We start from the raw sequence: 23,544 nt of genomic DNA, 5'->3' as shown, positions 1-23,544 counted from the left end.
TTTTCACGTCGGCTTTCTTTCTATTCTTCCAGCCTGCCGTGGTTTCTCCTTCTCATCCATTCTCACCTTTACGCACCCTCTGGTCAGGATGGCGAAAGTGCACTTGTCCCTTTTCACTATTATCTTCTTCTCCTTCTGCCTATCATGGGTGGCAGCGGCGCCATCCAGCATACGCAAGCGTTCCTTCAAGGTTGAGCGCGTCAGGAACGCAAACCTTAAAGCCCGCAATGGGCCAAGGGAGCTGCTGAAAGCCTACCGGAAGTTCAGCATGCCCCTCCCCCCAGCTTTGCTCGATGCCGTGAGGAACGGGGGGAACGCTGCCGTCGGGGCCGCGGACGTCCAGACCAAGGCGAAGGGCACCGGGGCGACCAAGCCCAACATTCTTAAGGGGCTTGGCAGCCTAGACTTGAACGCCAACGCCACGGCCACAAATTCGACGGGCATCGGGAAGGTGACGGCAACCCCCGAGCAGGGCGACATCGAATACCTTGCTCCGGTCACCATTGGCGGCCAGACGCTCGACCTCGACTTTGACACAGGCTCGTCGGATCTTTGGGTGTTCAACACACAGCTGTCGTCCGTGGCCTCGGATGGACACCAGCTCTACAACCCTCTCCAGTCAAAGACCTTCAAGATGCTCAAGGGTGCCTCCTTCTCTATCCAGTATGGTGACGAATCCGGCGCATCTGGCAACGTCGGCACCGACACGGTCGACATTGGCGGAGTCACGGTGCCCAACCAGGCAATCGAGATGGCAACAAAGGTCACAACCTCGTTCACCGAGGACGTGGACAGCAACGGCCTCGTCGGGCTCGCCTTTTCCAAGCTCAACACCGTCAAGCCCCAGCAGCAAAAGACATTCTTCGACAACGTGCTTCCGTCGCTCGCCGAGCCGCTCTTCACGGCCGACCTCCGCAGCAACGCCGTCGGCGCGTACGAGTTTGGCCGCATCGACACGACCAAGTTCACGGGCGACCTGACATGGATCCCCGTCAATACGTCGGTGGGGTTCTGGCAGTTCTCCACGTCGTCCTTCTCGGTCGGGGACGCCACCAGCCCGCAAGCCTTGGCCACGGGCCAGGCTATTGCCGACACGGGCACCACGCTCATGCTCGTCTCCCCCGAGGTGGCCGCGGGCTACTACAGCCAGGTCGAGGGCGCCGTCGAGAGCCAGTCCCTCGGCGGCATCGTGTTCCCGTGCACCGCCGAGCTGCCGGATCTGTTCGTCGACGTCGGCGGCGTGTACACGGCGAGGATCAAGGGCGAGGACATCAACTTTGCGCAGGTCGCGTCGAAGAGTAAGCCCCCCCCCCAATCCCTCACCTCTGCAGCAATGCCCGCAGCTCTAAACTGACATAACAAACAATAGCCTGCTTTGGTGGAGTCCAGCCCACGCAGGGCGACCTGCAGATCTGGGGCGACATCTTCTTCAAGTCGCAGTTCGTCGTCTTCAACGGCGGCAACAACACTCTGGCCATGGCCGAGCACGTGTGAAGGGTGAGATGTGCATAGACCTGTCACGTTCTTACTGAGCTTCTCGTATATACTGCCTGATAACGTGTTGTACATATACATACATACCCTATAGATCATGGGCGGAGCGTTTGTCTTTTCGATATTGCATTTTGTTTTGCATGGCGTCAATGCGAGGCTTGCTTTGGTTTCTTGATAACGTCTGAACTGGATTGCGTGATGTTTCTGTGCTTGCAACACTGAAGTCGATGTCACCGATTCGGCTCAACGGGCTAGTCAACGGGCTCGCGGATCACTCACCGGATGGTTGACCTATTTTTCTGGCCGAGGAAGACTGATGGGGATGCAAACTTACCCGACGTACTTCGCTGCAGTCGTTTTACAGTTTACCGCTGTGAAGCTATCGACTTGGCAGGTTTCTCGCCTGTCGACCGGACGCATCTATCTTCAAGAGAGCAGAGACCGCAGAGTCCCTAAGTACTAGGTAGGTATGTCTGTCCATAACCCACTTGTCAAATAGCGTGTCTGACGTAGTTTAAACCGGGCTGCTGGCTGATGGTGGACATATCCTGTCGTGGAACCTTTTCAACGTGGCAACATGGGTGTGTATCCCCGCCTAGGTACGTAGATGGATATCTATCCGGGCTCGAAGGCTGGCTCATAGCCCCAGACTTGGTTTTGAACCAGCCTCTGACAAGTAAGTGACATGATGCGGCGTGCTGAGCCTTCCGTGTGGCGTCCGCTGCAGTGTGCCCCGGCGGACGAAGCTGTGCGAGGGGAGCGGGCGAGCAAATCCAGCAGCGACAACCCCCCAGGCCGTGTTCCGCGAGTTGATTGTCGCCACACGTTCGCCGGCTGCCTGCTCGAGTGACCGTCGATGGCGGAACTGCGGCCCAATTGTTGGGGCTCGCGATATTGCTGCCGCAGCGCAGTGATAACGGAACTGCCTGGCACGTGTATCTGACGGGCCACAGCTACCTAATTATGGCGCTTTATAGAGTTGGCTGCTGGCTCCCGACACACATTGCTTGCATTGTTCCTCTTGTCTCCTTTTCCTTTCAGTCTCCACTTATTTTTTTTTTTTGTTTTTTTTATACCCCTATCTTTATCCCCCTCAACAGCTTTGCCAATGTCAGCAATGAAAGACGGGGCAGAAGAGCGGTACGGGCATCCCGCACTGGCGCGCTTCGACAACCGCCCGCTGCTGGCGTGGACGTACCCGTACTCGCTCAATGCGTTCGTGTCCGTGTGCTCCATCTTCATCTGCACGCCGCTGGCGTTTGTCGTCGGCTCGTGTCTGGGCCACGGCAAGTGGACGTGGTTCACGAAGTGCGCGGGCCTGTTTGCCGCGTTTCTGGCCTTCGACCAGGCCAGCCGCGGCCCGCTCGGCTACGTGTGTCTACTGTGGCGGCTGCGGCCGAGGCAAGTCATCATCCCTCACGCCCCTGGAGCAGTTATTGGGAGTATGCAAGGAGTTAACGTGTTGGTGGTGGTGGTGTTGTGTGCAGGCACTGGGAGACGATGGGCGCGTGGGTCACGATCGCGCTGGTGGCCGTCGACCCGTTCCTGCAGGCGCTGGTGCTGTACGAGGGCCGGTCGGCGGCCAGCGACGGCGACTTGGCCAAGATCTCGCGGGCGTCGGGGCTCGACGCGGGGCTCATGATGAAGAGCGCGACGTCCCCCCCGGGCGGCGGCGAGTTCGGCCCCGGACCGTACCGGCTGTTCCCCGACGTAGCGCTGTCGGCGGCCATGCTGATGTCCGTCGTCAACTCGTCGCTGGCCTCGCAGCCCCAGCCGCCGTCGCTGCGCTGCGCGACGGGAAACTGCACCTGGCCGCACTACTCGTCGCTTGGCATCTGTAGTTCTTGCTTTTGACATCAGCAGTCAGGTCACGAAAGAGGCCATCACAGCCACGGCCTCGGGGGCAGCCGCCCATGTCTCGCCGGGAAACTACACGCGGTACAAGATCGCATACAAGGCGCACCGCGAGCTGTATTTCGTTAGGGGCGACGGGCTCGCGGACTGGGGTAAGCCGGAATACATTGAGCCGCGGGACCGGCTGGCGCTGTCGGCGGTCTTCTCGCCGCGCGACACGTTCAGCTTTGCGCGCTCCGAGACGATGCTCGTCGCGTTCGCGCTCCTGGCGCTACCGCAAGCCTACCTCAACGGGTGGGTCCCGTGGGAGGACGCGGCCATGTCCGGGGCCGAGTGCGCGCTCGAGTTCTGCGGCCACGTGCACGAGGCGCGCATTGTCAACGGCGTGCTGGCCGAGACGGCCGTGTTCGGCGCCTCGTCGTTCGGCAAGGTCGACGGCTCGTTCCGGCCCATCCGCCGCCAGCCACTGATGATCGGCAGGTTTCCCGGGGGGGCAACTCACTCGCGCCGCTGGGGCTGCTGGCGTACAACGGGGAGGGCGGGCGAGAGGTCGAGCTGCTGCCGCGGTATGACCTGCAGCTGCGCCTGGACCTGGGCAGCGCCGGGTAGAGCTGTCGCGCACGATCCAGCCCCGGTTCAACATCTCGCAGCGGGCCGTGACGACCATGGTGGAGTTCCTGGCGCGCAACAGCACGCTCGACTTCATGCGGCTGGCGCTGGCGGGGTCGCAGAACAAGAACAATGTCATGGCGGCGCTCGAGAGCGCGGCGCGCCTGATCACGTACCGCATCCGCGAGCTCGACGGCGGCACCGTCGACGGCGCCGACGAGCAGTGGGCCGTCGACGTCGCCGTGCGCTGGCGCTACGCGGCGTTTCCCCTGGCCGTGTTTGCTTGTGGCGTGGTGTTCGCCGCCGGCGTCGTCGCCGACTCGCGCCGCCTCGGCATCGGCGCCAGAGAGGCCGGCCTGCTGACAATGTTCCTGCACGGCCTCGACGCCGAGTCGCGCGAGGAGCTGCTGCGCGTGCATGACGGCCGAGGGCTGCGGCCGGCGGGTATTCGCGTCAGGCTGCGCCAGGGCGACGATGGTCTCTACCTGCGCCCAGAACCGAGCCCCAACCCCTGAACCGCGCAGCGGAGCCCGGATTTCGCGGAGGAACAATTTCAGGAGGGGAACGAAAGCACAACGCCGCCGCGTAGACTGCCTAATCAATCATTAATGGGAGCCCTCGACCGTGGCGGCCGCAGCACTGGGTCGGCGAAGAAGCAGAGTCATGGCCAGCATCACGTCATGTCAGCCCATCTTAACTCTGTTCAAGGGATGATGCCGACGGGGGCCCACACGGCGCTGATGCCACGCCTTTGAGCCGCCCAGTGCTTACTGAGAGAGACCGGATCGAGGCGTTGGACGTACAAGTTCTTGTTCGCAACTGATGTTCGCAATTGACAAGTCCTTGTTCGCAATTGACAAATTATTGTTTAGGTGAAATGCAATCTCGCCGGCCGCGTTGCACAAGCACCGGTCGGACCGTTTCAACCATCTGAAATTTCTGTTTTCGTCTTTTTATTTTTCCAACTGAAGGCCGCGACCAGACATGAATCCCGCGGACCATCTTGTGGGTGCTCGCGGGGGCGGACAACCGGAAAATCCAGTCCCAGATGTGGCCCGGGACCAGGGAGACGCCAGGCCAGGTCCGCGGCGCGGGTTAGGTCGTGGACAAAGTCGGCCGCCAACAAGGCTCTTTTTGCCTCGGGTCCGTCCGTCTCACGCGCCGCACTCGCAGCCTCGACAAAGTCCGAGCGATCCCACTCCCTCCAACCACACCACACCACACTCTCTGTCTTCCCCCGGTTTTTTTGGGCTTGGTTTTTTTTTGTCCATTTTGACCTCAAAACTGCCCATGATAGTGGCGTGCAGGCGTGGCTTCTGCGGCGTGTAGAACCAAGTGACTCGTCTCCCTGGCCTGGCTGGTTTGGTTCCGTCCCATCGACAGAGATTCATTCCCTATTGAGTTAATCAATGACGCGCCGCGGAATGCGCTGCAGCGAGCACCGGTGCAGCTGCCTGGTGCGTCCATGGATCTTGCACGGTTCCAGTCTGTCCATGCCACTCGAGCATGGGGCCGGTGACAATCAATCATTTGATGGGAGGCGGGCGCTCGCGTGTTTCGCAGGCCGACTCGGTCTTTGGCGGCGCAGGATCAAACGTCGAGGCGCGGGTGGCGAATGGGGATTGCGGTTCTGGGCATGGGAAAGGAACTGGAAAAGGGGGCGGGGTGGGCGCAACCTGTCGACGGCACAGCAAGCCCGCACCAATGACATGCGTTGCCGACGGGCAATATGCCATGGTGGTCGACGGCGTGGGGGACTTGTGTGTGGAGCGACGCACGCCCTCGCCGCCGCCAACTGTGAGGCCAGGACACAGGCCAGGACACAGGCCAGGATACAGGCTAGGACACAGGCTAGGACACAGGCCAGGAAACAGGCTAGGACACAGGCCCCTAATTCCCCCTGGTCCGGAAGACGACGACGATGGAGAGTAGGTGCAGACCTCCCGCAGGCCTGCCCTGCCAACGGGGCATGGGCGCGGCACCTGGCCCGGCGCTGTTTGGGCCATGTCTTGGACCGGGGAGTTTGATTTCGCCCTGGTTACCTACCCAGTCCGGAGTCAGTACCTGGCTGGAGCCCATCGGCCTCGTACTTATTCAGCTGGTGCCCCCTGCGGTATCTGAGATGGCGCTGCCGCTGCCGCTGCCGCTGCTGCTGCTCATGTCGAGCTCCGGGATCCCATTTGCTGCCGGGACGTCCCGTTCCTCTTCTCTGTCTTACACACCTCCTAGTTTTCAATGGCCGGCTCCGCCGCCGCAGCTCTCCTGTGTGCCGCCTTGACACACCACCTCTCGTCCCGGCTCTGGGAGCTCGGCTCCATCCAGACGCGCCAGCTCTGCGCCGAGACCGTGTGCTGGCTCGTCCTGCCCGTGCTGGTCCGGTCCCAGGCGCGGTCACGCACCACCACCTGGAACTTCCGCTCGATCTCCAAGGCCGCTTCTCCTGTCATCTGGAGCTTCCACTCCCTCTTCAACGCCGCTTCGCCCGTCAGCTGGAAGCCGCCTCGACGTAGTAAAAATGTCTCCAACGCAATATGGGTCTTTGCTGCCGGAGCTGCCGCCGCCGCCTGCTATCATGCAGAGGCTGGCGTGCCTGGCCTGCTTGTGAGCATCCTTTTGCCTTACTCGCCTTCTCCCGCCACGTCCTGTCTCATCTAGTCGGGGCGTATTTGGTTGCTGACGTGGAATCTCACAGCCGGCCCTGACTCCCCTTCTGCTAATCACCGAGAACCGGCTTCGCCCTGAGCTGCAAGTCCTCGCTTCGGCCGAACCGTGGTCTCTCTTGTCTCCCCTCGCTAACACGGTCTGGGGCACGGGGCTCGCAGCCGCGGTTGCCATCTTCGCTCTGTCCAACTGGGGTCTGCAGGAGTGTCTGCTCTCGGCCGCGCTGCTAGGTGCCCTGGTGCGCGTCTACATCCATCTCTTGCCCGCAGCGAGCTCAACGGCGACCACGAAAACGACGGCGACGACGCTGGGCTGCCGCGACGGCGCGGCCGTCAACGTCGAGGAAGCCATCGTCGACATCTCGCTGTGTGTCGTGCCCATGCTGGCCGCGGCGCTGCTGCTGCAAGCTCTCGCGTTTGGCCTGCCGGGCAACATGGTCGCGGGCATCGTGCCGACTCTGGTCCTCGGCCTGGCCAAGGCCCTGTCTTGGTATTTCACGATTCGAACGGTTCGTGTTTCTCCGCCGCTGCCCGGGGTTTCCGAGCGCTGACCGTCATGTTTCTCTACTAGGCCCACTCGGCGTCCTGGAGGATTGCCGCTCCCATCACCGTCTTTGGCATCGTGGCGGCGCAGGACCCCTTTCTGCAGTCGACAGAAACCCAGGCGCTGGGGGTGCTGGCCGCGGCTTTCCTGACCCTGGCCCAGGTCATCGCCATGCTTCCCAGGCAGACGAAGCGTAAATGGGCGCTCTGGGCGCTCTTCCTGCTCCCATTGGGCCCCTATCTCGCCAACATCTCCGCCATTAAGGCCGCACAGGCCGCAGCCACCCAGGATTGGGGCACCGCCGAGCACCAACACCCCGTCGAGGCCCTAATGCGCGCGGCGCGGGAGCAGTTCGACCAGAAGCTAGCACGGCAGTCCAAGGACTTCGCGACGGCCGAAGCCGAGTACGTGAGGCGGTACGGCGTGGAACCACCGGCGGGGTTCGAGGCCTGGCACACGTTCGCCACAGCCCACGGGTCGCTGCTGATCGACGACTTCGATACCATCTTCGATTCAGTCTCGCCCTTCTGGCGGCTGAGCGGGCGCGAGGTGCGGCAGACCCTGGCGGACGCGTACGCAACACCAGGCATGGACGTGTTCCACTGCGCCTTCTCGGGCCACACCGCACGCACCGCCTGCCGCCACCCGAAGCGCTCCGTGACATTCGACCGCAACATCGGCCTGTCCCTGACGCAGCTGCTGGCGCCGCTTGCCGGCACCGGCGCCCTGCCCGATATCCAGCTGCTCGTCAACCGCCTCAACGAGCCGCGCGTGGTCGTGCCGCCGCCCGCCACCAGCGACGCGACCTGCCGCCCTACGAACTTCACAGTCACCGACCTGTCGCACCGCCCGACCTGGGACGCGCTGACACGGCACTGCTCTGCTGGCCTCGCACCCTCATCCAACGCCACCACCACCACCACCACTACCACCACTTCCCCAAACAGCAACAGCAACAGCAACAGCAACAGCAACAGCAACAGCAATAGCAACAACAACAACAACAACAACAACGACGACAACAACAGCAACAACAACAAAATCAACACCTACGGCCTACCCTTCCTCTCAGACCTCGCCTCCGCGACCGACCTATGCCTCCACCCCGAATACAGCCGCCAGCACGGCCTGCTCCAGTCGCCGACAACCTTCAGCCTCATCCGCGGGCTCGTGCCGATCCTGTCGACGGGCCGCGCGTCCACCATGGGCGACATGCTGTTCCCGGCGCCGGCCTACGGCGAGCCCGAGTTCGCCTACGACGCCCGCCGCGACGTGCCGTGGGCGGCCAAGCGCGCCGCGCTGTACTGGGCCGGCTCGACCACGGGCGGGTTCGCGGGGCGCGACGGCTGGTGGGCGAGTTTCCACCGCCAGCGCTTTGTTGCGCTGGCGGCGAATCGCGGCGGCAGGGTGCACGCGTATTTGCGGCGTGATGGTGGCGGCGGCGGGGAAGAGTTGGTGTATGCCGGTGAGGGCGGTGAGATGAAGAAGACGAAGCGGCGGAGTGCGGCTGCTGCTGGGGGTGCTTCGGGGGGTGGGGATGGCATCGCACGGGTGCTGTCGGGGTTCCTCGACGGGCGGCTGTACGACGTGGCGTTCACGCACGTGTTCGGCTGCGCGAGCTGGCGCGAGTGCCGCGAGCAGCGCGGCGCGTTCGGCACGCGGGCGTGGGCGGACCGCCACGCGCCGCTGCGGTCGCAGCTGGTGTTCGACGTCGACGGCGACGGGATCAGCGGCCGCTTCTACATGCTGCTGGCGTCGCGGTCCGCGCCGCTCAAGCTCACCCTGCTGCGCGAGTGGCACGACGACCGCCTCGCCCCATGGGTGCACTATGTTCCTGTCAGTATGGGGCTTGAGGAGCTGCCTGAGCTGGTGTTTTATCTCACGTCGACTGACGCGGGCCGTCAGCGCGCGAGGGAGATTGCCGACCGCGGCCGCGAGTGGTTCGCTAAGGCGTTCCGTGATGTCGATCTGACGATTTACTTGTATCGCCTGATGCTGGAGCTGGCGAGGCTGCAGGATCCGGACCGGGAGGCGCTGATGCCGTAGTAATGTGTTGGCTTTTGGTGTTTCTTTCTAGACATTTAGACTTGGAACTAATAATGTCTTAATTATTTGAAGCGTGCTCTCAGACGTCAGAGTTTAGCTCATCCTTTTGCTGCGGATCCCATGTCTCGGTGACGTGCAGCCCAATCTAAGTTGCCTGTTATTGCATCTCCCGGAGCATCACGAGACTTTCAGCTCGATCTTCACCTCCCAGGGTTGCCAGGTAGGATCAAGCGAAAGGCCGCAGACCTCCAGCTGTCTCTTCACCCTGGCCTCTAGTCAAGATCGTCTCCAATCTTCCCCCAGAGAACAGGCACACGGACTCTTACAGCCCATTTGTTACGAGCAAACTCGGCATTCATCTACCCATGATCGTTGGCCACACCATTTTGCCAGACTCCCGTTTCTGCAAAATGAGGAAAGTCCTGTGCTCCAAGCTGATGGCCACGGGGACGTAATAATGTCTCGGACAGAGTACCAGTCGGTGCGGAGACGAGTGACGAGTCGCAAACGGCCACCATAGATATTTCACCCGGTCGGCTACGTGCGGGATAAACGAGTTGGCGAAGTGACAGAGGATGCAACGTTGGGGTTCACGCAGTTCTCCAAATGCCTCATGCCCAACGACCACCTGGCCAACGACCACCTGCCCAACGTGTCTCTCTTCAACCCTCTCAACTCGCGTGCCGAGGCTTTGGGGACTCTCTGCTCAGCCGCCATGTCTGTCTATACCACATATAGAGGCTTGAACCAGCAGCATCCCTGTATGACAATTAGGTGGCTGGCACGGTGCCTTTGAAGACGGAGCGCGTGATGTCTTCAACTCCCGCTCGTCCGAGAAGACTCTCGGGGTTAGATAGGCATCCTTCCATACCGAAAGGGTGTGAAGGAGAAACTCCAAGTATGAAAGACGTCGGTTCAGGAGGTAGATAAAGAGACCGGAAAGCTCCAGGATGACGGCCAGTAGTTACCAGGATCACATCCAGCAGCAGCAGTACACCCCCATTGTCTCTTTCAGGAACTGCCGCCATGAAGCTTACTTCCGTCCTCCCGCTATCCCTAATCTCAGTCACCGCAATGGCACCCGGAACGCACCCAGCACCGCGTCAACAGCCAACAACACTCTGTTCACAGTTCAGCTACTGGTCCGGCAGCGGGTACGAAGCCAACAACAACCTGTGGGGGCAAGACTCGGCCACATCCGGCTCGCAGTGCACGTCCGTCGACGGCAGCTCCGCCGCGGGTGTGCAGTGGCGCACGGAGTGGACGTGGCGCGGCGGGCCGGGCCAGGTCAAGAGCTTTGCGTACGCCGGCAAGCAGCTCGCGCGCGGCCAGACGCTTGCCCGTGTAGTCAGCATACCGACGGCCGTCGCCTGGCAGTACAACACCACGGCCGGTGTGCGCGCCAACGCCGCCTACGACATCTTCACGGCGGCTGACGCGGGACACGAGAATAGCAGTGGTGATTACGAGGTCATGATCTGGTGAGCTGCCTGTCTTCGCCAAGGCCAGGTCTCGTATTCTTTGCCCTGGGCTGAGTGTGATGGCTGACGACGTCCTGGAATCTGGCAACCCAGGCTCGCCCGGCTTGGCGACATCCGCCCAATCGGCTCGTCGACGGGCACCGTCAGCGTCGGTGGCTGGCCGTGGGACCTCTGGGTGGGCATGAACGGGGACATGCCGGTGTACAGCTTCGTCGCGCCCGGCACGACCAACAGCTTCAGCGGCGACGCCAAGCTGTTCTTCGACTACCTGCAGACGTACCAGGGGTTCCCGGCAAGCAGCCAGAATCTGATTGGTAGGTTTTTGTTTCCCGCGGGTTTTGCTTGCGAGTTGTGCTGAGTTTGTGTCGCAGTGTTCCAGTTTGGCACCGAGACTTTCACTGGAGGGCCGGCCAGCATGTCTGTTGCGCAGTTTTCGGCAAGTATCAACTGAGCATGAAGCGAGCGAACTCGCAGATAGGTGATGATGTCGGCAAGTGTATATCTTGGGGATGATGATAGGTTGTGTTTGTAAGGAGGCCATGGATCAAAGTGACAGGTACACAGCCACGTAGAATGTCGTTGGATGAATGCTAGATAATCCATGACCTTTGATCTTTGGTGATGTAATTTAAAAATAATCATCTAGGATTTTCCCTTGCTCTCAATACTGCAGGGTGGGCGAAATATTTTCAATACAGGGATCAATCCATATCGCTTATCGGCCTTATCGATCGATTATCGATCAATATTCATTCAATACTGCTGACTCATTAAGATACTACTTAGTCATCTACGATATTGACCTCGTTAATATTTTTTCCCGCCTCTGTTGTAAGGCCTGACCTAATCTAATGTTTCAAATATTTAAGCATCTCGATAGTGGTCTTTTCTAGCTATATTCTTTCCCACGATATCGTACGACGAGCTCTAGAAAAGACCCTCTCCGGTTTAGCATTTATTATTAGAATTAAAAGGATATTAATAGCTAATTAGTATTACGGTACGCATGTGATAGGGATTAACTCTATTACTATCACTGTTACAATCTGGACAACAGAGTCCACGGAGCTAGGCCCGGCCTAGGATTGTGGGGTCTGGACGGCAGGTAGGAGATTGCTAGAAGGCAAGGAGTATCGTGCACAGATTGCGAAAGACAGGCTTTCAACACACGACCATTGTATGCTTAACCAGATGCATTGATAGCTGCAGAACCGGTCTCCCAGAGAGCGTACTGCCAGCTCCTATGTAGAATTATGAACAACCAATCAGAGTTCCTGCCTTAGATGCTCAGTTGTGCTCAGTCCTAGACGCACTGATCCCCACTGAGCTCCCTGCTCAGTGCGCTCAGTGGGTCTCGGCACTGATCCTACTGAGCACCCGGCTCGGTGTGCTCAGTGGGTCTCGACACTGGCCCCACTGAGCACTCAGCTCAGTGCGCTCAGTGGGTCCTGGCACTGACCCCGCTGAGCGCTTATTACAAACCCTCGACTGTTAGTGTCGTCTGTCTGTAAGGGAGCACGGGCTCCACAGGATGCTGGGGTTGGTAATTATGAAGATAGAACAAAGGGCAAGCTCCTATCGCACGGTAATACAGTCAAATTGGAATGCCACTCAAAGTGTATGAGTGCAGTGAATGTGTATTGCTTGCTTGAAGAACCAAGCAAGAACTATCTAAGACCGTGGGTACGGTCATCGTATATATCTAACTGTGTAACCAATAACAATGGTCCCACTGGCCCGTGGTCCCGAGACCTTGCGGTCTTGGGACGCCGGGCGCGCGGGACACTGTCCCGCGTCCCGACCTTAAGTGGTCCCGAACCTCGGGACCCAGGGACGCTCCTAATTGGTTCCTTCTATGGGACGCTCCTGATTGGTCCACACCAAACTGAGCGTGCCCCACTATTGTGCATTTCAACAAGGATTCGTAATAGTAGGCTCCGATAGCTGTGGCTTGCGAGTATGATCTTTAAGGGTAAATGAAGTAGAAATAGATTCTCGGTATAGTATTAACCCTTCAGGGTCACCCAAGGAGTCTATATTAAGAATAATTAATTAATTTAATAGATTTAAGGGGTTTGGAGTAGTTAGGAGCGGGGAAATGATCAATTTGATTACTAAATAATCGATATCGATCGATAAGATATCGTCGCCCACCCTGCTCAATAGCGCCACTGGGATTTCTAGGAAGGATATATATTAGATCTGTCCCCGAGTCTGACTTTGCGGAGGGAATCATTTCTTTAGAGCTCTGTTATGCCTTTACTCCCACAACCAGTCCAGCTGCTTGAGGGACTGCTCGAATTTCCGGCCAAGTCGCTTCTGGAGCCTTTATGTCCTGGCTGCAGTCCGACCTAGGTAAGTCGAACTGCAAAAACCTCGCAGCTCAATCAGTGCATCGAGCAACATGTGACGAAATGCCTAACGCACGCCAACGGTTCGTAGCCCTGCCTGTCTCCTAACAGATCTTCCGCGTCGTCCACCTTCTCGTCGAGATCCTTCATGTCGACGCCCGAGCATTGACCCTCGTCCTCCACGTATCTGTGGTCCCTAGCCAGGCGGCACTTCGACAGAACGAGGTACAGCCAGATGACCAATAGGATTCTGGCTGCAAACGTGTCCACAACCATCGTCTCGCGGCTCCAGAGGGTCCGAAAGGAAGCCGAAAGCACAATCCGGAGGGCAACAATGAAGGCAACAAAGGCCAAGAATTGGGCGGCTATGCGCATGGGTTCGTCTCCCATGCCGGGATCTGTGTCTGCGAAGGCGCACATCCACTGCGGGACTCGGCATATGTTCTGAATGCGGCGCCCGTGGTGGATGATGGCCGCTCGACGAGTGCTGACATGGTAGTCGACGAAAAGGGAGCCGCCAATTACACAACAGCGCAATATCGTCCATTAAAGGCATCCTGCTATGTCGTCGCTCATATTTGCGGATGCTATCATGTGGCTGTGGCAGTATCCAAGGCGTGTGTTGGTCTTCCGTTTGAAGTTGTGGGATCTCGAGGGAGGTGCTGTGGCGTCACGATGTGAAGTAGGTGAGTCAGGGTAACCTGACAAGGGTTTAAGATGTAGGGAGTGATAATGGTCGGGCTTAGGTTCGGATAATGCTACCGATATCTGCGCCGCTGACCTCCGAGCGAACCTTCATGGATGGCAAATTGTTCACCTGAAATTAGAATTAGTCAACCGGAGGTAATCCACTGCCAAGACACTCACAGTTTAGGTAAAGGTAGCCCTTACCAGCATTAAAGTTATCGTTCGCTAACCCTAACCTGAACCCGCCGAGTCTAACCTGCCAGGTAATTACTCGACGGCCAACATATTCCTGGAAAGTGCCACTCTCTCGGGTGAAGCGCTTCGTCGCGATATGCCGTGGGAGACGTTCTGCTTTCACAAATGCGACAAACTCCCCTTGAGACAGCATGATTGCGCCGCATTTGCTCAGCCCAGACCAACCCCAACTTAGATTCGACCAAGGGCACGGATCAAAAACTAGAACCCCTGAGCCGTTACAGTTCCGGAAGAGCTCATCAGCCCCATCGCCGCCCTGGGAACAGATCCATTCACCCCCGCTCTAGCTGCTCCCATGAGTACTAGTAGCACCAGTCACATCAAGTTAAAAGGGCGGGGGCGGGATATCGAGGTCCTCAATGTCTTCCTCGTCGACATCCTCCTTTTGAAACACTATTCCTTGAGAAATCCAGTCCTTAACAAGTTTCTCCGTTGTCGGCGACGAACGGCCGAAGGCGTCGTGAAGAAGTTTGCGAAATCCAGGCAAAATGTAGCAGGGATAACTAGAGCTTTAGGCTGCAAAGCCTGTCGACCAACTCCATCAGTTCAAACTGGCCATCCGATGGGTCGACTTCATCTAGACCATCGAGGAAGATACATATTCCCCGCGATGATGATGAAATGGAAAGCACCAAGACGGCCTCCAGCCTCTTACTAGACCAGTCGCTCGGAGATTCCTTGGATTTGACATTCGGGAAATGCTGGTGAACAGCTGTAGAGAGCCCAGTGACATTCTGGACGCATTGGTGGAGAAGGTTGCAAAGAATACCCTTGATGCTTCTTTGCATCGGCTGAGCCGCCATCGAGAGGAAATGGGACAAGATTAAGACGTCTGGGGTGGCAGATTTGATTACCTCTTGCGCACGTGGATCTTCGACTAAGAACTTGACCGGCGTGCTCTTCCCAGAGCCAGCTTTGCCGCTGATTTAGACGAGCTTCTCAGTCGGCGACCTGAGAAATTCGGGGAAGCCGCTTTCGCTTTTCAAGTCGAATATCCACTGACAGGTGCTACTGTGAGAGTTGGCAATATGGTTGCGTCGTTCATTCACGGTGTCGTACTTGAGGCACCGTAGAAGTTGCTCATGTGCCGTCGAATTCCCTAGCACTTCACGAGTCTTTTCCGACTCCAAAACTACTAACGCGCCCGTGTCGCTTATCGCAAATTGGAGAATGACACCCCCAGCGTGAAAAACGGCTTTAATCGAGGCTGACTCCTCGCCGAGGAGCTGCTCTATCTGTGTTTGTCCTTGTGTTGTGAGACGGCTTCGACGAACCTGCGAAGGGAATCATCCTCGATGCCCGCAATCTCCGATTGCGTCAGCGATGTCTCATTCTTTTTGCTATATCTACTGTCAGCTTACGTATCTCATGCCTTGCTTGAGATCTTGTCAACGTCAGCCTTCAGTTGCTAGGCCACGGCTGCGACATCCAGCAATTTCTGATCGTCGGAATTCATGGGCTTCGGCGCAGAATCCAGCAGGTCGCCGAGGCTTGTGAGAGCCTCGGAAAGACCAGCAGTCCTTTTGACGAGACTGGGGTCCAGGGTCCCTGTCTCGAAGATGACCTTGCACACAGGCGCCGTCTCACTGGCAAAGCTGATCACCTGCATCACATTGCAGGTCAGCCCGTAGGCTGCGAGTGGTTCGAGGCTCGACATGCCGGTCCACCACCGCCGCGAGTAGGGAGCCTTCCGTGAGGCCTGTAACTTTGCCCGATGACTTGTGCTGAAGGGAGCTGGGCCAATCTCACAAAGCGAAAGCCTGATGCGGTGGAAAGACGTTACACGGCGAAGTGAGAGGACCGGAGATTCAACCTTTCGAGACTGATTGTAACTTGAAGCTGTACTGGAAGACTTTGGCGATGCTCTGGGCAACGATGGAAGCGGGGAAATGAGCTGCTTGGGGCTGAGAGCGGAGGCCGTGCATGACTAATGTAGGTATTATACATGTACAACAATCCAAGCCCTGTACAGTCCAAGCCCTGAATGGTTGTTGGCGTGATACTTTGCTGAAGAAAGATTACTATAGATAAACCGGCTAGGGAAAACGTATCATAGGGGAGAGACAGGCCTCAAGGATTCAATAATAGAGCTTCCAGTGCTATTCCCCCCCCTCAGTAAGAAGTCCTTTAGGGCGAGGAGTAAGGTGTTGAGGCCATTTTGATCATGGAAGGTCCCCCGCTAACAAACACACCCAGGGATTGGATTGTATGGACAGCATGTAGATACTCTGAACAGCGCCTATCAGGAGCCGATGCGCGTGCACCGTAATCCATCGAACCAACAAGCACGGATAACGGTTGGTGTGAAATCGTAATGAAGAGTTGGCCGCCGCCAAGAAACTTATTACTGGGCGAACACTACATCTCAGCAGATAATTCGAGGAAGAACTTTATCTTGGCAAGCATCACCACCACGACTGGTCATCGGCTCCGGGTTGGACAAGCCGGTCCTCCTCGACGGCCTGCAGGTGGATCAAGACAGCAGGGCGGAACTCGGGTGCATCGCGCAGTTTTTCCTTGACCCACGGATGATCAACATTGTACGGCGAGCTGGCATCGTCGCGAGGGAAGACCGCGGCGATGGCGGCCTCGTCCGGCAGCTCGTCCTGGTGCATCTGCAGCCACTGGCACAGTACCAGCGGCCGAATGTGCTGCTCCCATTGCACACGCTCGCAATTGAGACACAGGCCCGGGTTCCGCGCCCCCGGGTCAGAAAAGCGAGGTCTGGGAACGCGGGGGAAGCAAAGGTTAGCGGATGCACGCCCGTTGTGTAACACGAAGACGTACTTGTTATTCTTGGCATCCACAAACAGCGACTCCAAGCTACTGAGCTCAGCCAGCCGCTGGTCGTCATACAGATCAACCAGCAACTGGATCTCGGTCTGGAAGAACCTTTTTGTGCCATTCGTGTCGGGCCCGGCGGGGTCGAAGTTGGGGCCGAGGAGCAGCGACACCTCGGTGTATCTCCTGCGGAAGAAGACGTAGACGGTCTTGAGGGCGGGGCCGGGCGCGGGGCTCTTGAGGTATTGCCACGGGATCAGCCAGCCGCCCGAGGCGATGGCCGTGTTGACGGGGGCAAAGGTGGACACGGGGTCGCGGCGGCGGTCGTCGGCGAGGAGGTGGCGCGTGGCGCCGGCCCAGTTGACGGCGGCGGCCTCAGACTTCATCGAGGCCGTGATAGAGCTGCCGCTGACAGAGTATATCTTGAAAGGGCCATCTAGGTCCCCGTACGAGGCGCCCTCCACGGCCGCCTCGAACACGCGCGGCTCTTCTTCGATGTCGATGCGTGGGTCTGGGAGGTGCAGGGCGACATCAACGCCCTTCACGAAAAAGCCGAGGGGGAACGACACGGGTTTGAGGGCGGGGCGGGGGCGGGGGTGGACGTTGGTGCGGCGGTTGCCGCTGGGCTTGTTGAAGGGGTGCATCACGGAGACTAGGCGTTCGCCGTGACGGAGGACCACGTCGCGAGACTCGCGGCAAACGCGCGCGACTTGGGGGATGGGCAGCGCGACGCAGCGCGTGCCGATGTAGTCGCGGGCGTGGCGGGCCTCGCGAAGGTCGAGTGTGCGGCGCGGCAGGGCGAAGAGCCAGATCTGCTCGCGGATCTCGGGCGGGAGGAGAGTGAAATGCGGGAACGAGGCACTTTCGGTAGCTTCTTCAGCGGTGTTCTGAGTCTCGCCGTCGCCGACGACTGGGCAAACGTAGTTGGCGAGGATGGCATCGTTATGCGACGGTATGGACGCGCTGTGGTCACGCAGAATTTCGGCCAAAATGGTCTTGGGAGGTCGTAGGGCGGGCGGTGACGGGCGAAGGTCGCGGAACCAAGTGTGGCAGGGGTGCGAACACTGCTTGCCGTGGTTCAGGTGGAAGAAGTTGCCAAGTGCCCGGCATTCTTCGTAGGTCGGATCGTCGGGGTTGACAAATCGAGGACGCCATGACTCTGGCATGCCAAACTGAACGCGCTCCATATTTTAGTGGACGCTTCGATCGTGCACCGGCAAGCTGATGATCAAGGACAAGAAGACGCGACGTGGCGCGGGGTAAGAGGGACGGGCCTGAAAGATGTCAACCCCTGCCCGTTCAAGGGTGGGGTTGACGAGAGAGGCCCCGAATGAATAAAAACATTCCACCACCAGCCAGAACAAAGTTTAACAGGAAAATTTGATAGTATCAAACCGAAAGGTTGAAGAAGTCAGTACAGAACCAGTATGTGCATTTTGCATTTCTTTACTGCATTCCCGTGTAGGTAGTAGCCCCCTTGTCTGACAAGATTGATGCAATTCAAGGCTCTGCAGCAATTATGGAGTATCGCGGGCGCTAAGGAACGTTACTGACAGGCGGATCCACAGCGTCCACTTCTCGGATAAGGCCCCAGGCGGACACTCCCCACAACTGCAATGGATCCACCCCTGAACGATTATTAGATTGGCGCCACGCTCGAAAACATGGGGGTTCTAGTAAATGAAATCGGCCAAGAAAGGGCTCTGATATGCATTTGGATGAGAGTAAAGGAGCTCTGGGGTTTTATACGAGAGGCTCAGATACCCGTCGTAGCCCGCGGGAGAAAACAATCAGGGTGCGCTGTGAGGAAATTAGGCCTTTTTGCGTCCTTGAAAGCCTCCCGATTTCTGTTTCTCGTCTTCATTTCTCTTTATCTTATCACCTAAAAGCCATAGAACTAGTTTGACGGAAGGGTATTCGACAACTTCACACCAATCAACGGACAAAACAACCCCGCCCCCCGGCTTTTGCAATCACCACACAAAGTGACCAACTAGCCCCTAGCTCACATGCGTCTTGACCTTCTTGTAGCGGATGACCTCGGCGCCGTCCTCGTCGACGACGCGCTCCGAGACGATCTTGTGGCCGCGGACGGCGGGCCAGAACTTGGTCCACAGGACCCAGTAGAGGGCGCCGAGCAGCAGGACGCCGACGCCGACGACGGGGAACACGTAGTAGGGGTACCCGTCGGCGTTCCAGTCGCCGTCGGGCGGGATGAAGGGCACCAGCGCCAGGAACACGTTGGACAGCAGGAACACCACGATGATGGGCAGGTACGTGTACCACCCCGACGTCCAGTTCTCCTTCTTGGAGTAGTGCAGGTAGATGAGCCCGCCCGCCACGAAGCTGTTGATCCACGCGCCCGGGTATGTGTATCTGTGGGGGGCTGTGTTAGTTTTGATTTTTATTCCCTAGCGTGTTTTCAAGAAGGGATCTTTTGGCAGAGGTATAGCAAACAGGGACACCCCGGAAGACAACTTACAGGTTGACAATAAAGTTGTACGCAGGTCCCGGCGGCGGTGCCAGGAGAACAATAATAGTAACTATCCAGTGGAGGAAGAGCTGGGTGTGGTCACGTCAGCAAACGGTTTTGTGCGAAATCCCACTGCACCAAAAAGGCTGCAATAAAAACGGAAATAAAACCAAACGTACCGCAGCCGTGGGCGAATTGAACGGCTTGTTAGACGCCCATAGGCGGCTTAGGGGCAGCAAGCCCTCCTTGCCGAGCTCCTGGTTGAGGCGGGCGTGGGCGAAGCTGACGGCGAGCACGTTTCCGAGGTTGCTGAGGGCCACAAACGCCGGCAGGCTGCGGGCGCCGGCGCTGTCGCCGAACACGTTCTTGAAGAATAGGCCCGCCACGATGACCTCGGAGGTGGCTAGGTCCGACTTGGGGATGGCGGCGAAGTAGGCTACGTTGGCTAGGACGTACAGGATGGTGACGCCGCCGACGGCGAGCGGCGCGGCGATGGTCAGCGTGCGCCGCGGGTCGCGGATCTCGCCCAGCACGTAGTTGGCGTTCTCCCAGCCCTTGTAGCTGTAGATGATGTTCAGCAGCGCGTTCGAGTACGCATACGCGCCGCCGCCGCTGTAGCCCTCGCCGCTCTCGATGGCGAAGGCGTTGTCGAAGTTGTGGGGGTTGTCCACCTTGCGGTGGCCGGCCAGCGCGGCAAAGCCCGAGAACACGATGAACAGCAGTATGACGACCTTGAAGACGCCCAGCGTGTTGATCAGGCGGACGCCCCATTTGGGCAGGAAGGCGTGCAGGACGACGGAGAAGGTCGCGCAGACCACGCCGATGGCGCGCGCCTTGTAGCTGTCCTTGAGCTCGTTGCCCGACGCGTAGAGGACGTAGCGGCCGAACGCCAGCGAGTTGCCCGACGAGAAGCCGAGCAGGATCATCTGCGACGCGAGCACGCACGTCGCGAGGTACTTGGGGTGCCGGTAGACGTGCTCGAGGTAGTTCTTCTCGCCGCCCGACCGCGGGATCGCGAGCCCGTACTCGAGCCAGACGCTGAGCCCGGCAAAGGTCAAGATTCCGCCTGATAGCTCGTCAGCATGTGTGTCCAGGGCGTGACGCTCAAGGGACTAGCTCACCAATGACCCAGAGGATCAGGCTAATGCCGACAGAGCCCGTCGCGGCAAAGATGCTCGACGGCGTCGAGAAGATGCCGGTGCCAATCATCTTGTTGAGGATAAGGAAGACGGAGCCCGTGATGCCCAGCTTGCGCGAGTCGTCATACGCATACTTGTTTGTCTCGAGCTCGCCGACAACCTCGTCGTCCGAGTCCGTCTTGACTACAGTGTTGTGGAGGTGGCCGCCGTCTCCATGCTTAAGAGGAGGCTTGCCGCCGCTGGAGATGTCGTCTGAAGCCATGATGGCCCGTCTCGCCTTCGCGCACGCGTTCGCCAGGGATGTTGGACAGAGCGGTTTATTCGCAGCAGGAATGTGTGGGCGCGAGAACTTTTTTTGCCCAGGTCGCGCGACGATCCCCGTTATTTAAAGTCCCGTCCGGTGCAGTGCGTGGGTTTGGGAAGCGGGTAGAGGGCCAAGCAGAGTTCATTTACGACCCGCCGTCCCACCGCTACACCGTCGACCCACGACCAAGAAGACGTCTCACGCAATGTCACATCATGGAGTGTAATAAGTCGGGCTGACCGAGGCCTCGGAAGCGTTAAAAATTTACGCAATAGCCAGCCGAAAAGAGGCAAGCGGCACTCCGGGGGACGATGACAGGTGAGGCTTGCGGCTTGCCCCCCACAAAGGAGCTACTTAAGGCAACCCATAGCTCGGACCGGGAATATATGTCATCGTGAGGCATGCCATGTGACGCTGCGCGAGCGGAAATAGAGGATCAGCCAACCGTTGGCCTCGCGCTCGTGTGATTGGTCTCTATTAGGAAGGTCAGCATGTATATCTTCCTTGGTGCCCCTTGGCGCTGCTAAGGTACGGGCGTGTGGTAGGCTCTGCAGGGCTTTTTGAAAGTTTTTTGGTGGCGCTGGCCAACCCAGGCAGAGTCTCCGATGTCGTGCTCCCGGCCAAGAATCACGGAACCGGCCCGGTACGCACAACCGCAGCAGGGTTCGGGGCTAGGCACCACTGGGCACCCTGTCATGCGTATGATCCTGCTAATCGGCTGCTGCCGTCATGGGAGATGTACATGTACAGCAGTCTGCAAATTAGAGGACCTAACCGTCCTCTTCGGAATTCGGTTTGCGTGCTTTTGCCAAGCTGCGGTTCCAAGGTTCTCATCCATGCACGAGGTGAAAGTCTAGACCGCGAAAGGCGGCTCACCTTTTCTCAATCAGTTCCTCAAATCCCAGACGAAGAAGCTTATGTATCCTACCTAGGGTTCAGCTGTCGCCGGCCCGAAGGGGGAGGGGATATATCTCGCCGGGGACGATAGGCTTGACGGTGAGCAGGTCGTCCCGGCCATCCCCAATCTTGTAGAACAGCGGAGAAACGGCCAAGTCCACATCCAGGACGCTCCCGAACGCAGAATCGCCCTCCTCGCAGTCGATGTACTCGTGGCCAATCTTGACCGGCTCGCCGTTGCGAGGCAATGCAATCCCTAGCGAGGCCCGGTGCACGCCGATTTGTAGCGCAAGTTCCCCGGCCTTGCGCACGATTTCTGCCACCGTCTCCCGGACTCCGTCAATTGCAGCCGCATTTGCGACCTCTTGCAGGATGCTGAAGATGTGCTGCTCTACCTCGGCCTGGTTTCTGGCGAACGGCGTCAGGACAGCGCTCTCGGTTTGGGCGGGGCTCGATGCCAGGGCAGACAAGATTGACTGAAATGTGGCCGATCGCCACCTGTTGGCCACCTTGTCACGCCTGAAGAGGGTGAAGTCGGCGTTTGCAACGGAATCTACCGGCCGAAAACGTCAGAATGAGAACGTCAAAACAGATCTGCCGGGGGAAATCAGCCGCGGTCAGAGATACGCACCTGCCGCAGCACTGCCGTTGTCCTGTGCTAACACCTTCTGCCACGCAATGTAGAGCCCGACCAGGGTCTGTTGGCCTTCGCCGTTGCCAAAAGCACCAAATCCATAGGGCGCAGAGAAGAAGCCCTCGAGTAGCCTCGCCCAAATAGCGCTTCGCAGAAGGTGGCGCATCGTGTTTTTGCCCTCCCGTTCCACGAACCCAGTGGGATCGAGGGGGCTGTTTTGCGGCACGGTCACGCCGGGGAGGTTGAATGGCGATGTGACCATTTCAATGACTAGTCGCAGTCTCTGAAACAGTGTCTTGAGCTCGTTGTCGGTGGGTTGTAGGATCTGGCCGCCTGAATCTGCGGCTGCCCTTAGCGACGCGATTGTGCTTTCACGCTCTTCCGTTTCCTGGCGGAGACGCTCTCTAAGCTCGCCAACCTCCCGGGTTTTCTCATCGTCCATTGTAGCTCTTTGAGCCTTCAGGTTTGTATAAAACTGGTCCTGCTGATCTTGAAGCTGTGTTTCGTATTTCTCTCGAAGGGCTTCAATGTACTTGGCACTCCTTCCCCGTTCTTGTTCAATGGACATTTGAAAGTGTTGGGTGCGCGACGCAAGCCTATTTTCCAGGGCTTGTATCTCTCTAGACTGGACGCTTCGCCACTGGACGCCTTCCTCGTCGCGCTTCTCAAGGTCTTTGATGTGTTTCTGTAGTGCTTCCTCCCGGGCAGAGTGCATCGCCTCAAGGTCTGACATCACGTTGTTTCTCTCGTTGGAGCTGGTCGTGAGCTGGTCCTTGAGCGACTTGGTCTCTCCAGAAAGCCTCTGGATCTTCTCCTCGTATCCCACCGACATGTCCACCGCGATTTTATCACGCTTGTTCATCTCGTTCTGGAGTTTGGTTTCAAACTTATCGGCCTCAGACTTCAGGTCGGCATATTTGTTGAACAGCATAGCATATTCTTTTGCAGTTCGCTCACGCTCGTAGCGTTCTTTCTCGTAGCCTGCCAGCGCATGCTTCGCCTCGCGCTGTGCGTAGGACAGGTCACGGGAAAGAATCCGCACCTGTTCTTTCAGCCCCGGGGTCTCTTCGTCAAGGTCTTTGGTCGCCGGACTTTGTCTGGAAGGAGCGTTGAGTTCTATCAATGGCGAATTATCTCGGTTGCTCGTGTCTCGAGATCTTCTTTTCACGGAGTGGGAGCTGCTGTGTCGAGTTTGCGAGTTGTCTGGCTCTGTCGAGACGGATGTGTCAGACGGATGCCTCTGTTCATGTTGGAGAGTGCCCGGTTCAGTATTTGAAAGGAGATTCAGTCGCCTAATAGTCCTCCTTGAAGAAGCGGAGGTACTGAGTGGCAAAT

The 23,544-nt window shown here is 58.3% G+C and overlaps 9 protein-coding genes across 9 annotated transcripts; 4 read left to right on the top strand and 5 right to left on the bottom strand.

Annotated features, from left to right (window-relative positions):
- Positions 1-88: 88 nt before the first annotated feature.
- On the top strand, positions 89-1,494 carry B0T26DRAFT_642976 (aspartic peptidase domain-containing protein; the record flags this gene model as incomplete). The annotated part of the gene is made up of 2 exons (XM_060437494.1): positions 89-1,298; positions 1,370-1,494. 2 exons carry the CDS (start codon positions 89-91, stop codon positions 1,492-1,494), a joined length of 1,335 nt encoding a protein of 444 aa, XP_060299385.1.
- Positions 1,495-4,871: 3,377 nt separating this feature from the next.
- B0T26DRAFT_261170 (uncharacterized protein) lies at positions 4,872-6,088 on the top strand. Its single transcript, XM_060434042.1, has one exon. The coding sequence runs from the start codon at positions 5,367-5,369 to the stop codon at positions 5,982-5,984; it is 618 nt and encodes a 205-aa protein (XP_060299384.1). The 5' UTR covers positions 4,872-5,366; the 3' UTR covers positions 5,985-6,088.
- On the top strand, positions 6,089-9,257 carry B0T26DRAFT_773308 (uncharacterized protein). Its single transcript, XM_060446573.1, has 4 exons — positions 6,089-6,558; positions 6,650-7,126; positions 7,189-8,576; positions 8,664-9,257. Exons 1-4 carry the CDS (start codon positions 6,193-6,195, stop codon positions 9,205-9,207), a joined length of 2,775 nt encoding a protein of 924 aa, XP_060299383.1. The 5' UTR covers positions 6,089-6,192; the 3' UTR covers positions 9,208-9,257.
- Positions 9,258-9,788: 531 nt separating this feature from the next.
- B0T26DRAFT_827943 (glycoside hydrolase family 12 protein) lies at positions 9,789-11,387 on the top strand. The gene is made up of 3 exons (XM_060447439.1): positions 9,789-10,688; positions 10,782-11,002; positions 11,060-11,387. The coding sequence occupies exons 1-3, from the start codon at positions 10,234-10,236 to the stop codon at positions 11,137-11,139; spliced, it is 756 nt and encodes a 251-aa protein (XP_060299382.1). The 5' UTR covers positions 9,789-10,233; the 3' UTR covers positions 11,140-11,387.
- A 1,446-nt stretch (positions 11,388-12,833) lies between these two features.
- Positions 12,834-13,856, bottom strand: B0T26DRAFT_706459 (uncharacterized protein). Its single transcript, XM_060441809.1, has 3 exons — positions 13,550-13,856; positions 13,131-13,416; positions 12,834-13,043 (listed from the first exon to the last, which is right to left on the bottom strand). The coding sequence occupies exons 1-3, from the start codon at positions 13,593-13,595 to the stop codon at positions 13,040-13,042; spliced, it is 336 nt and encodes a 111-aa protein (XP_060299381.1). The 5' UTR covers positions 13,596-13,856; the 3' UTR covers positions 12,834-13,039.
- Positions 13,857-15,212: 1,356 nt separating this feature from the next.
- B0T26DRAFT_750728 (uncharacterized protein) lies at positions 15,213-15,638 on the bottom strand (the record flags this gene model as incomplete). Its single annotated transcript, XM_060445271.1, has 2 exons — positions 15,213-15,314; positions 15,399-15,638. 2 exons carry the CDS (start codon positions 15,636-15,638, stop codon positions 15,213-15,215), a joined length of 342 nt encoding a protein of 113 aa, XP_060299380.1.
- A 748-nt stretch (positions 15,639-16,386) lies between these two features.
- On the bottom strand, positions 16,387-17,949 carry B0T26DRAFT_750727 (uncharacterized protein; the record flags this gene model as incomplete). Its single annotated transcript, XM_060445270.1, has 2 exons — positions 16,387-16,705; positions 16,769-17,949. The coding sequence occupies 2 exons, from the start codon at positions 17,947-17,949 to the stop codon at positions 16,387-16,389; spliced, it is 1,500 nt and encodes a 499-aa protein (XP_060299379.1).
- An 813-nt stretch (positions 17,950-18,762) lies between these two features.
- On the bottom strand, positions 18,763-20,636 carry B0T26DRAFT_750726 (amino acid/polyamine transporter I; the record flags this gene model as incomplete). The annotated part of the gene is made up of 4 exons (XM_060445269.1): positions 18,763-19,138; positions 19,245-19,324; positions 19,415-20,301; positions 20,357-20,636. 4 exons carry the CDS (start codon positions 20,634-20,636, stop codon positions 18,763-18,765), a joined length of 1,623 nt encoding a protein of 540 aa, XP_060299378.1.
- Positions 20,637-21,613: 977 nt separating this feature from the next.
- Positions 21,614-22,924, bottom strand: B0T26DRAFT_642618 (uncharacterized protein; the record flags this gene model as incomplete). Its single annotated transcript, XM_060437461.1, has 2 exons — positions 21,614-22,128; positions 22,207-22,924. The coding sequence occupies 2 exons, from the start codon at positions 22,922-22,924 to the stop codon at positions 21,614-21,616; spliced, it is 1,233 nt and encodes a 410-aa protein (XP_060299377.1).
- Between the last annotated feature and the right edge of the window lie 620 nt (positions 22,925-23,544).

Source organism: Lasiosphaeria miniovina, assembly GCF_030549165.1.
Source record: "Lasiosphaeria miniovina strain SMH2392-1A chromosome Unknown B0T26scaffold_3, whole genome shotgun sequence".
NCBI lineage: Eukaryota > Fungi > Ascomycota > Sordariomycetes > Sordariales > Lasiosphaeriaceae > Lasiosphaeria > Lasiosphaeria miniovina.
Note: the sequence above shows the minus strand (reverse complement) of the source record. Positions and strands in the feature narration are given on the sequence as shown.

Bases quoted from the DNA above. Each gene is read 5' to 3' on its own strand.
- B0T26DRAFT_261170 (XM_060434042.1), top strand. From the start codon at position 5,367: ATGACGCGCCGCGGAATGCGCTGCAGCGAGCACCGGTGCAGCTGCCTG.
- B0T26DRAFT_773308 (XM_060446573.1), top strand. From the start codon at position 6,193: ATGGCCGGCTCCGCCGCCGCAGCTCTCCTGTGTGCCGCCTTGACACAC. The intron at 7,127-7,188 runs GTTCGTGTTTCT...TTTCTCTACTAG, and splicing joins GGTATTTCACGATTCGAACG to GCCCACTCGGCGTCCTGGAG. The intron at 8,577-8,663 runs GTATTTGCGGCG...GAAGCGGCGGAG, and splicing joins CGCGGCGGCAGGGTGCACGC to TGCGGCTGCTGCTGGGGGTG.
- B0T26DRAFT_827943 (XM_060447439.1), top strand. From the start codon at position 10,234: ATGAAGCTTACTTCCGTCCTCCCGCTATCCCTAATCTCAGTCACCGCA. The intron at 10,689-10,781 runs GTGAGCTGCCTG...CTGGCAACCCAG, and splicing joins GATTACGAGGTCATGATCTG to GCTCGCCCGGCTTGGCGACA. The intron at 11,003-11,059 runs GTAGGTTTTTGT...TTTGTGTCGCAG, and splicing joins AAGCAGCCAGAATCTGATTG to TGTTCCAGTTTGGCACCGAG.
- B0T26DRAFT_706459 (XM_060441809.1), bottom strand. From the start codon at position 13,595: ATGCCTTTAATGGACGATATTGCGCTGTTGTGTAATTGGCGGCTCC. The intron at 13,417-13,549 runs CTTTTCGTCGAC...TGGGAGACGAAC, and splicing joins GTTGTGTAATTGGCGGCTCC to CCATGCGCATAGCCGCCCAA.